The sequence below is a fragment of the Peromyscus californicus genome, unplaced genomic scaffold, assembly GCF_007827085.1.
Source record: "Peromyscus californicus insignis strain IS unplaced genomic scaffold, ASM782708v3 Scaffold_17__1_contigs__length_78620276, whole genome shotgun sequence".
In the NCBI taxonomy this organism is placed as follows: Eukaryota; Metazoa; Chordata; class Mammalia; order Rodentia; family Cricetidae; genus Peromyscus; species Peromyscus californicus.
The window spans coordinates 3269661-3282190 of record NW_026294469.1 but is presented as its reverse complement, the minus strand read 5'-3'; the positions used below and the strand labels follow the sequence as shown (position 1 = coordinate 3282190).

The 12530-nt window shown below is 46.8% G+C and overlaps 1 protein-coding gene across 1 annotated transcript in view; it reads right to left on the bottom strand.

The window, feature by feature from the left end:
• The window catches only part of Lama3 (laminin subunit alpha 3), a 250328-nt gene that overhangs the window by 222403 nt on the left and 15395 nt on the right, over positions 1 to 12530 (bottom strand). The window contains exon 2 of the mRNA XM_052741546.1: positions 2499 to 2651. Within this exon, the coding sequence (XP_052597506.1) occupies positions 2499 to 2651 (153 nt within the window). The remainder of the gene's footprint in view (positions 1 to 2498; positions 2652 to 12530) is intronic.

The window sequence follows — 12530 nt, the reverse complement described above, 5'->3', positions numbered from 1 at the left end:
TCTGTCTTAGGGGTTTGGGAGAGCTGTTCCCTTTGTCTGGGCGACACGCATCTGTGGCGATCTTTTGTCTGTGCTTTAACAAGTAAAGCTTGCCTGAAGACCAAAGGGCAGAGCTAGCCACTAGATAACCATAGAGGCCAAACAGTGGTGGCGCACGCCTTTAATCCCAGCACTGGGGAGGCAGAGGCAGACAGATCTCTGTGAGTTCAAGGCCAGCCTGGTCTACACAAGATTGATCCAGTCTAAATGAGAAACAAACACGCCTTTAAACCCAGCACTAGGGAGGTGGAGACAGGAAGTGATATGGCTGGGTGGAGAGAGGAATATAAGGCGGGTGGAGCGAGGAATATAAGGCGGGAGGAGACAGGAGCTCATTTCCCTTTCAGGCTGAGGATTTCATAGAGGTAAGAACTAGTGGCTGGCTGCTCTGCTTCTCTGATCTTTCAGCTTTCACCCTGATATTAATAATAACCCGGAGTCAGATAAGACCAATTAGGATCCGTGCTACAGGCATCGATGTGCATGACAAAGCCCTTCACATGCTTCAGAACTCTGCTTCAGCTTTACGTCCCCAGTAACCTCTGCTCTGAAGAGCCGACCAAAAAGCTGCAGCTACAACTGTCCCTGACAGGCAACACCTTAGCCTGCTTGGCTTTTTCAGCCCTCCATTGCCCTTTTCAGTTTCAAACACACCACACGAGTTTACTATGCATACATTTAGGATCTGTGATATATCCCAGGTGCCTACTGCAGTGTCTGGCACATGGAAGAAATGTAATAAATACATGTTAAAAGGAAGAGTCTGAACTTCCTCAGGGAGAGTAAGTCGTATTCATTTTCTGCTTGGGCATAACAAAGTACCTTAAGCTTAATGTCTTGAAATAACACATTTATTATCTCAAAGTACTGGCTAGGAGTCAGGCACGGCTTGGCCAAGTTCTCTGCTCAAGATCAAAAGTGCAATCAAGCTGTCAGCTGAATGCTGCTCTGTCGGCTGTTGGCTGGGGCCACCTTCAGCTTTGGGAACCTACTTTCAGATCTTTGCCCCATGGTTGTCTCCAGGGGAAGTACACAACCTGACAGTGTTTGCCTTTCAGTCTAGTAGGGGAGTCTCTCAAGGGTCAAATGTCTCCCCTCAGAAGGTGCAATCCCATTGGAAACTCTACTCATCAGAGAAAACCTCCCCATCTGAATCAACTGGCTTACGGGACTATAAATGCCCTCACAAAAATTGCTCATGCTTGTCATACAATGCCACCTGAGTATGGGAGTCACATCTATGACAGTCACAAGGCTGCCTGTGCTCAAGGACAAGGGGATGGACTGCATGTTATATGCACCAGGAGCATCCATCTTGGGACCCTCATAGCCTACACAGGATAGACCTCAAACTTGCCTCCCTGTGGACCAGTTGGCCAAATAAGGCTCCAAATTATGGTATTCATTGTTCAGTGATTCAGAATTTCCAGGAAGAAGAATGCAATAAAAACATAATCACCACACCCATGTATTTGATGGCACTATTCACAATAGCCCAAAGCTGGAAGTAACCCAAGTGTCCATCAATGGGGACACAAAGGTAGATAGAAATACATGGAATGCTATTCATTCAGCCCAGAGGAGGAAGGAAATGTTGGCACATGGTACAAAAGCTTGAAAGCTTAGGTTAGCCGCAAAAAGGCAAGTTTTATATTTCACTTATGTGACAGTCCTAGAGATATCAGTCCCCAGAAAGTGGCTGCCTGGATTACAGGAGGGAGGGAGGAAGGACCAGGTGGGGAGTTTCAGCTTTACAAGACAGAGAGGTGCAGACTGTGGACGGTGATGGTATTTGTACAGCAATGTCAGGGTAGTAAACGCCACTGAACAATACGCTTAAACGGTGAAAATGATAACTTTATGTTTGCATTATGACACAATTAAAATAATAATAAAGAATATTTTCGTAATATTCACAACTATATATTTATGTGTATGCATGTAGGTGTATGTGTGAGGGTATGTACACACATATGTGCTCTTGTGTGTGGAGGCCAGAGGTCAACACTGAGTCTCTTCCTCAATCATTCTCCATCTTCTTTTTTGAGGCAGGGTCTCTCACTGAACCCGGAGCTCACTGATTTGACTAGGCTGGCTGGTCAGCAAACCCCAGGATTTTCCTGTCTCCACCTCCCCAGCACTGGGTTACAGCCGCCACCATGCCTGGCTTTTATGTTGATTCTGAGGGACTGAACTCAGGTCCTCATCTCTGTGCAGCAGGCACTTTACCAACTGAGTCATATCTCCGATCCCTACCACTGTGTTTTAAACTTAATAATAGACAAGGTGACTCATGCTGGTCTGGGTTTTAAAGGAAGCAAATATCAATGTCATGGGTTGAAAACAATGAATGGATTAAAACTAATGTTTATTTTTGACAATAATTTTTTCATGTCAGAAATCATCACAGAAACAGTGATCCAAACCAATATCCCGTTCCACTCAAAAGCAAACCTCACCTGACCCAGATCCAAGGTGAGGTTGACTTCATTGTATTGTATTCCTGAAGAGAGAGGGGGACTTTGCCACCAACGTTCAGATCCATCAATCGCATGGGTGGCCGGATGTGCCTTCCTGGAATCCTCAGAATTACAGTAGTCACAGAACTGGCCCTGAGGAGGAGAAAAGGTCTTTTTAAACATTTCAAGGAATGTTTTTGCATCAGTTTAGCAAAAGAAATGGTCCCACCAAGACTGCTGTCTACTAGCTTACAGATGCTGTCGAGCTGCATGGCAATATGCAGCTCTGAAGACCGCAATCAGGCAGGTATTTTCTTTTTCACTTGGTGTGAAACCATGTTACCTGTAGCTCAGGTTGTTTCCTTCTGTCCATCATAGCTCTGTGTACCTCGACCCACACAAGGCTCCACAAAAAGCTTTCTGTATTGGACATGCAAAGATTTTTCTCCTTAACAAGCCCCCTAGACTCCAAATCCCCATCCTAGCAGCTCTGTGTGAGGCACTGGTGTGAAGAGGATTCCCTTCACAATCCCAGCAGAGGTGCTAAGTGTACAAACTATCGCGGGGAAGCCTAGGATCCAACAGGCGCCTCTGCACAGTACCGGATGCCATGGTCTAAGGCAGAGCACAGTCCACCATGGACTGTCTGGAGAGAGTGGAGAAGAGGTCTCTGGTAAATGGTCTTTAGCCTCAGACAAGAAAGTGTTCCAACTTGAACAGCCAACATGAGCAAAGACGGGGGCCAGCCGGTCCCTACTGACTTAAGCACTGAAGGAGACTTCAGAGATCAATGGCGAGATGAGGTTGCCAGTGCCAGAGTGAGAAGCAGCTCATTCAGTTGGTAAAGTGGGGTGTTTTTACCTGGGGTGACGTCTGGTGTTAGAACAGCCAGCCCCTAAATGAGCTGCTCTCTTTGGCAGGCAGTTGGTTTTGATTTCTGTTTTGTTCTACTCTGTGCTTTTCAATGCAGAAGTTTACAGCTGTTTACCAGGCAAAAAGCTGAGCCTTGGTCTTCCCTGTGTTTGGACACACACACACACACACACACACACACACACACACACACACACACACACACATACACACACACACACACATTGGTTTTTTGAGACGGGGTTTCTCTGTGTAGACCTGGCTGTGCTGGAACTCACTTTGTAGACCAGGCTGGCCTTGAACTCACAGAGATCCACCTGCCTCTGCCTCCCGACATTGCCCAGCTCAAAGAGTCCTGCTTCCTCACCAGGGATGGACCTCAGAGACTGAAATACTCCACTCCCAAACTAAGTTACCCCAGAGTATAAGCAGCATGAAAGAGAGGGAAGGTAAAGGAGCAAAGTTACGCTCACCCCTCCTCAGAAGTACGCTGTGGCAAATGGGTAGCTCTTGCGGCATTTTCAATAATTCTCAAATGTTCAGAGATAAGCTTGGCTCTGGTGTGGAGACAAATGTGCTCGTGTACAAAATGTTTTTGTGTGGTACAACTGCTCCTTCCTTGTGCTGAGCTGTCTGTGTAGATGTTTATCTTTTGATATTACATAAAGACATTTCTAGGACTCAGAAGCAGCACTTTGGAGATCTGAAGCCCTGGATCAGTTCATGAGGCCACAGGTTGTGCTGGCTAGCTCTGCACCCTGCCCCTTCGGCCAAGATGTCATACAGTGTAAAAGGTCAGCAGAACAATGATTCCATCAGCAACTTCTCAGGGATTTTAAAGGTTTCTAAAAATTATTACTGTTATTAATCGCGTGTGTGCATGTTTGAGTGTGCTTGTGTGTATGTACACGTGTGTGTGCATGTGTGAGTGTGTGTGCTTGTGTGTGCGTGTGCGTATGTGTGTGTGTGTGTGTGTGTGTGTGTGTGTGTGTGTGTAGGCCAGAGGACAGCCCTAGACAATTGGTTCTCCTTCCCCCTTTACGTAGATTCCAGGAATCAAACTCAAGTTGCCAGGCTTGAGCAGCAATCCTCAGGGGAGGAAGTGTTTGCTATTGATTTAGAGTGTTTTGTTATTAATATTATTGTTGTTAATAATAATAATACTATGGTGTTATTATACTCAGAAGAATCGTAATTGAACAGAGAACAGAATAATCCTAAATCTCTAAAACATACACCAGATCCTTTCATAGCATCAAAAGAACTATAAACAGTTCAAAAATGGACAAAAATAAAAACAGGCGTCTCACAGAGGAGGCAGTAACGACTGGAGAATGTACCTCCCATCATCACGTTAACAGTTCTAGCAGACCACATGCAATAGGATCTCACACACTCAGGCTGCCCAGATTTACAGTGCAATGCAGTATCAGAGAGGGTGTGCTGCGGGTGTGAATTGGTATAAAAACTTGAGAAGCTGCTTTGGCATCACTCCTACAGTAGATTCACACTTAGAACACAGGAATACAACTCCTCAGCTCAGAACTCAGAAAGAATGGCTTGCACATTTTTGATGGTATCAGCTGCAAAAATATTTATTGCAGCCTGTTCACAAGAGCAAACTCCTGAGACTAACCCAACTGCCTGGCTACAGGAAAGCAGGTCATTCAAAAATGGCACTGCCACTCCGTAAGTGGCTGTGGACAACAGTAAATAAGTGAAGAGATTCATCAAGGATCTTGGAAATACATTAGTGAAAACAGCATTAAAATTAAAAGCAAGTCACAATGAAAGCCTTTATTCTTTAGAAAATATATGGAAATAATAAAAACTCTATTTCAAAGAAGCAGTGGGGCATGGAGGGGTATGCCTGTAAATGCTGCACTCAGGAAGCTGTGTGGTGGTTTGAACGTAATTGGCCCCCATAATCTCACAAGAAGTGGCACTATTAGGAGGTGTGGCTTTGTTGGAGGAAGTGTGTCACTGTGGGGGCGGGCTTTGAGGCTTATGCTCAGGATACTGCCCGGTGCCTCCACTTCCTGTTACCTGTGAGATGGTGGGCTCTCCAGCACCACATCTGCCTGCACACTTCTATGCTGAAACTGTAAGGGAGCCCAATTAAATGTTTTCCGTTTAAGAGCTGTGGTGGTCATGGTGTCTCCTCACAGCAATAGAAACCCTAACACTGTGGCACAAGCCTCCCGAGTCTGAGGCCCATCTTGGGCCTCACAGTGAGACCCTGTGTCAAAAAAAAAAAAAAAAAAAAAAGGAAAGAAGGAACTGGAGGGAAACAAAGTAATAGTTAATGAAGGGTTCAGGATCGGATTCAAGTAACTGGAGACAGTGGGAACAGGGCATATGCTACCACATAGGCCATCATTTAGGGTCTGCTTTTGGTTTTGGTAGCAAGTTCATGCATTTCATGTATGTTTAAACTATCACACACACACACACACACACACACACACACACACACACACACACACAATCGCCATAAAAGGACCATAGGAGCATGTCATAAACTGAAGGTAATGAGAAATCCTTAATCCAAGCCTGTATCTGAACCCCAGTATTTTTAACAACCACAAACAAATCAGGACGAAGTCAGGAGGAAAGGGGCACAAAGAGCGACTATTCCCTGTACACACAGCAAGCAACTGTCGCGGGTACTCGGCACCAGAAGTTCCCAACACGCAAAGATGAACAGGACAAAAGATTCACTCTCAGTTGTGCTGAGGCTGTCGTCAGTCTAGGAACGTAGGAAGCAGAAAATGCAATGGAGGGGCTAGAAAGGAAGGGAATAAGGGCTGGAGAAACGGTTCAGCAATTAAGGGGACTTGCTGCTCAGTCATGAGGCTAGAGTTCAGATTCCAGCACCCACATCAGGGAGCTCACAAATACCTATAACTTCAGATCCAAGAGATCCAACACCCTCTTCTAGCCTCTTTGGGCATCTGCACATCCATGTGCATATACACTCACACAGACAGAGAGACAGACAGACAGACAGACAGACAGACAGACAGACACACACACACACACACACACACACACACACACACACACACATGCACACACTACAATAAATTTTTAAAAGAAAGGAAGGAAGGAAGGGAGAGAGGGAGGGAGGGAGGGACTGGGGACTCTTTAAATAAACAGTCCAGCGTAAGACTCCAGCATTGGTAATCCACAGGAGATAAGCCAGCATCCATCCAGTAGCTCAGCAGCAGCATCTTCTTCATACGGATGGACGGATGGACGTCTCATCTCTGCTAGCTCCCCACACTCTTGACGTCTTAGGCTAAACAGCCTCTGGCATGCCGTACTCTGCACTGAATTCACAATGCAAACACTGTATGGTTCTAATTACGTAGGCACTGGTTCCAACAGTACCCCTGAAAGAACTGTTGGTTTTCTGTTTGAACAGATTCCTTTGCTCAATTTATCCAAATTGCTCACAACCTAGAGTGTCAGAACTGGGCTGAAATCAGAGAAATAACACTAATGGTTGAATCTGCCCTTGAAGAAAGTTGCTAAGAGACCAGAAAAGTCATTTGACCCTCACATATTCCTAGAAAGTGCTAGACTAAGGATGGCATGGACATGTGGGAGGCTGGGAGCATGAAGCTACAGTACAGTACTTGCTTGGTATCTACAACACTCTGGGGCTTATAACAAAACCCATGAAACCTGAAGGTGGAGAAATGAAGTCAAAAAGAGTTAAAGTGCCTTGCCCGAGGCCACACAGCTAGGACATGCTGGAACCAGGACTGCACAGAGGTCTAGAGATGCTACCTACAACCCAAGACTGTACGTACTCTTCCCTGGCTGATCCACTCTGCAAGTTACATCAAAGAGCCCTGTCTCTGATTTGGATGGAATGTGAGGCTGAATTGGAATAGCAATTATGCTATTTTCCAAGTACCTGCCACCACCAGATGTGCCCAGAGGCCCAGCTCAGAAAGGAGTCCTGCCTGGCAACAGTTTACATGTTTGCCCTCATATCAGGTGCAGAAATCCTGGCAAGAGGAACATCTAACCACACTCATCCGTCAACATCTAGCCCCATCACGTGCCATGCATGCACACTGTCAGCGGCTCCACTCCTGGCATCATTTTCTAAGGCTCTCGAGGCTATGGTACCTCCAGTGCTCAAACCTAAGCCAGCCCTAAAGTGGAGAATTTCCTGCAGTGAGCCAATTCCACACCTAAGGCTGCTTCTTTGCAAAGATCCTGCTCCCTTTGAGAGGCACCAAAACACACAGGTGTGGTTACAGTCGTTAAAGCAAGCACTCTGTCATGTTCCTGAAAGTTTGCATGGTGTAGTGTGAGTGGTGATTTCACAGCACACAGAGTACACAGTTCTGTGGCTCCTGCACGTTTCACAGCTCAGAGGCTGGGGCATTACCTCCCTATGTGCCAGGCTTCTGGTTATAAGATTTAAATGGGAGAGAAAACAAGGGACTCAAGTTTGGTTCTAAGAATTTAAGAAAAACTTTATAAAAAATAAACAAGTATATGCGAATGAGTAATTCACAAACTGTGCACCCCTGGTCCAAACTCCAGGCAGGGTGGGTGCGTGGATCTTTCTAGCTCATTCTAGAGGTGTATATTTTGGAGCAGAACAGATGTGTCCATGAGCTTTCCTGTAGCTATGACAAAACACTTGAGAAATTCCTCTAAAAGGAAAAGCTGTGGCTCATTGTTTGGGGGTCTCAGTCCTTGGTCACCTGGTCCCATCACTTTGGTCCTGAGACAAGGCAGAGTGGAGCCTGTGGTAGGAAGAAAAGCTGGTCACCTCCTGGTGACCAGGAAAGAGGCAAGGGAAGAGAAATGGCTGGGAACAAGATGAATCCCTGTGGTGGTGAATATGGACTTTCAGCTTGGCAGGATCTGGAAAGACCTGGGAGACAAACCTCTGGGCATGTCTGTGATGGACTTCCTAGACTGGATTAACTAGGGGAAGGCTTACCCGTGCTGGGGTGGCCTGTCTGTGATGGACTTCCTAGACTGGATTAACTAGGGGAAGGCTTACCCGTGCTGGGGTGGCCTGTCTGGGATGGACTTCCTAGACTGGATTAACTAGGGGAAGGCTTACCTGTGCTGGGGTGGCCTGTCTGTGATGGACTTCCTAGACTGGATTAACTAGGGGAAGGCTTACCCGTGCTGGGGTGGCCTGTCTGTGATGGACTTCCTACACTGGATTAATTGGGGTGGTATTTGTAGCTCCCAGGAAGGGTTACCCATGCTGGAGTGGGCCTCAATGGCGCAGCTGCCCTCAAAGAGTCCCTGATCATGTAAGTTACTCTTCACCCACACTCCTGTAACTCAGCGAGCTCACTGGCTCATCAAATTGAACTTTGGTGATATGACTGCTGTAGTCAGTTCCTATCTGAGATGAGTAGACATTTGTATCTCATCCCCTCAGAAAAAGGATCATAACAGTAACATGATCATATACTAGCACCGCCTATGAGCTGGAGTCTTATAACAATAACATAACCATATACTCTAAGCGTGGATAGCACCGTCCATAAGCCGGTAACAATCATATACTGTAAGCGTGGATAGCACCGTCCATGAGCTGGAGTCTTAGAGTGGATAAAAAGGAGAAGGGCAAGCTGAGCACCAGCATTCACCTCTCTCTGCTTCCTGACTACTGACTGAGGCAATGTGACATCATCTCACGTTTCTGCCACCATGCTTTCCCTGTCATGATGATGCACCCCCAAACTGTAAAGTCAAAATTAATCCTTCCTTCCTTCCTTCCTTCCTTCCTTCCTTCCTTCCTTCCTTCCTTCCTTCCTTCCTTCCTTCAGGTTTTGTTTGATGTTTGGTTAGGTATTTTGTAACAGCAACAAGAAAAGTTACTAGTACACTCAATCCCTAAGAGCACAATCCCAGGGCCCCCTCCTTCAGCTGAGTCCTCTCTCAGGAACATCTATCACCTCCCAAAAGCCTATCCTGATCTACCCATTTCCCCATAATCCATCAGCCGGCAGCCAAGCCACTACCTCACGGCCTTCAGGAGGGATTTCAGATCAAACACAGCAGGCAGAGGTTCAAATTCCAGCCCTCACGATTACAGCTGTGGAACATTAGTGGCATTACTTACCCCAAAAGCTTTGTTTTCTTTTTATTTAAGTGTGTTAATCCTGCCAATTTTATGCTGTTCTCATGAGGGTTAAATGTGATGCTCCACATGAAGTGCCCTGCTCTGGTACATGAGCACATTGCCACTGGGACTAACTGAGTGCTTATTGAAACTGCAGACTCAAGGATCCTGCACTGGCCTTACTGAATCAACATCCCTGGAGAGAGCTGGACCAGAATTCCTTAAAGGCACCTCTCCATCCCCCCCAATGATTTTTCTGCTTATGAGTCTGGAAAGTAAGAGGTAACAGGACTGATACACACAGGTGCACCACAGAGACCCCTGATGGCCACGGTCACAGAGCCACTGTGTGGGCAACAATGGAGACAAAAGGAGGCATCATAAACCAGGTTTCACACCTTGGCTTGTGTGTGTTTTGTTTTCTAGATAAATCATGGAGGTAGAGACAATCACTGGGGAGTCAGAGGCACAATGAGAAGAAACAGTCTGTCCAAGGCGGAGTGGAGAAAGGAACCCAGGAAGGGCTGAGTCAAGCTGGGCACTGGAGCAGGGGAGGGGAGAGGAGACTGGATAAAGGCATCTGGGGTTGGGACCTCGCAGCAGTCTGTCCTTGGCTGGAGGATATCTATTCTGTGACAAGGGCACCACCTACCTGACACTGACTCAGCCAGCTGCACAAAGATGTGTTTAGCCTTCGTCTGTGAACAGCGGCAGCTCTCTACACCAAGGCGCTTGTTGCCCATCTTCCCTCTCGGTCTCCTTGGAGTTACTGCTGCATACATGCCCCCTGCTCGCTTGTCAATGCTCTTCTTTCCCTACCTTCTTGTCAAAGCAGGAACCCACTTTACTTGCTTTGGTCCTAATCCACAAGCTCCCTGTGACTGCTGAGCGCAGTATGCTTGGCTTCCCTCCTGTGGCTCTGGAGACAGCATCTGTGCTCCAGGCACCCAGATCATCTCTCTGGCCTGTTCAAAAACTTCACATGAACAACTCTACCTCCCTTACCCCTCTCTCCAACACTGATGCTATTTCTCCAGTGGCTATGGCTGCCTTGGGCCCTATGCATGTTGTTCTTTCTCCAAGGAACACACTGAACCCAACTTCAGACCCTTTTCAGAGGTTCCCCCTAACAAGGAGTAGGTGAGCTACACTCTCTTACCTATTTATATCCTATCCAATCACTAACCATTTAGATTCATGATAATTCTTGAACTGTAAACACCCTCTGATACATTGTTCACAACAGTAAACCTAGAATTAGGTACCTGGCACAAGGCAGGTATTCAATGGTCACCGATATGATCAGTAAGTTAAGGTAACATGCACTAGCTACAAGTTAATCTGTGGCTTAGCGATAGTTTCCATGGGGACAGACCGGACATTACAGATGTGCTGTGTCACTAAGGTTACCTGGACGGCTTTCTCTGCCACCGTACAAACCTGCCTGTTCTGCCGCTTGGGCCTCCCCAGAGCCGGCTCTCCTCTCCTCACTTCTCCGCTGGCTGCTCAGGCCAGGAAGTGCCTCTCACACTCAGCCAGATCTCCCTGGTCCCCAAGACCTCTCAGGCACTGACACCGCCGTCCCTTGCTTATTAAGACCAAATCAGAAAGGAATTGTAACCCTGGTTACAGTATGCTTCTTCTGTGTGATTCTTTTCTATTCAAAAGGGGTGTCCTAGGTTTGTGCACTCACTGCCCCAAACCAGTCCTTCCTTGTTAGAGCTCAGTTGGAGGCCTGGGCTGACCACGATGGGTCTGCCTCGTAGACTATTCATTTGAACACCAACCATTGGCCTGCTAAGAGCTAGACATGGTCCTCGTCCTGGGGGTGGGGTGGGGTGGGGTGGGGTGGGGTGGGGACACAGTCAGACCCTGGCCTGACTCATTTCCTCAAATCAGACTCTCCCCCTCAATCTCCAATTACTACATTAATCTTATAATTAAACCCTTTCTGATTTATGTTCCCATTGTCTCAAATCCCTCAACACTTCCATTCATCCAGCTTTAGTTTTATTACTTAAATTCTTTCAAAGACCAGAAAGAATACAAATGCACACAGAGCCAGGGTGAGAAGGTTGGAAATCCTAGAGAAGTTACACAATCTCACTCAGGATAATATTCAAAATACATCACATCTGGGGACTGTGAGTTCCTAGAAAACATAGGACATGTTCCCACCTCATGTTCCCACCTCAGCTGTTCCTCAACCTGTAACTCACTTTCCCTGCCTCACACTTGGATTCCCCTTCACACCGGGGGTTTCTGCCACCGGTCTCTATCATGGGCTCCTATGGATGACCTGTGATCATTCCATTTACTCATGGTTACCATCTCCCCATAGGATGTTAGCTCAGGGACCGTCCCTGCCTTGTCTTGAAATGTCTTACCTGCCCTTTATCACCATCCCACCTGCCTGACTCACAGAAGATATCAGTAAATATTTATTAAATAGGGAAGCAAATGAATATGACACACAAGTATATCTATAAACATTATCCCCAGATAGTACAGGCAGGTCTTTATAGGTGGGAGGAAGCAGAGATCACCTCAAAAGACACTTCACCAGCCCTGTCCACTTTCAGGTGTTAAACTGGTCAGTCAGAGTAAGGAAGGCAACCACCACGAACATTCATTTTCTGTGACCAGAGGCCAAGAAGAAAAGAGGGTGCCGGTGCCCTAAGGTTCCACTGTACCCCCTGCCATGGAATATTACCGTGCAAAGGTCAGGTGGCAGGAGGAGTTGCCCCACCCCGAAGATGCCCCCAAAAGGCTTTTTATGGCCTCCTTTGGCCCAGGAGGGAAATGGAAGGAAGCAGGAGTAAAGACTAAGAAGTCAATTAGGAAAAAGAGGGGGCCTTGCCCAAGACACTGGTGAGCTAACTTGGGTCCCAAAATTCATATGTTAAAGACCTAATCTTTAGTAGCTCAGAATGTGACTGTATTTGGAGAAAGAGACTTCAAGGGAATAATTAAGGTAAAGTGAGACCGTGTGGGCGTCCCTAAGGCCAGTGTCCTTAGTAGGTGAGATTAGGACACAGACTTGC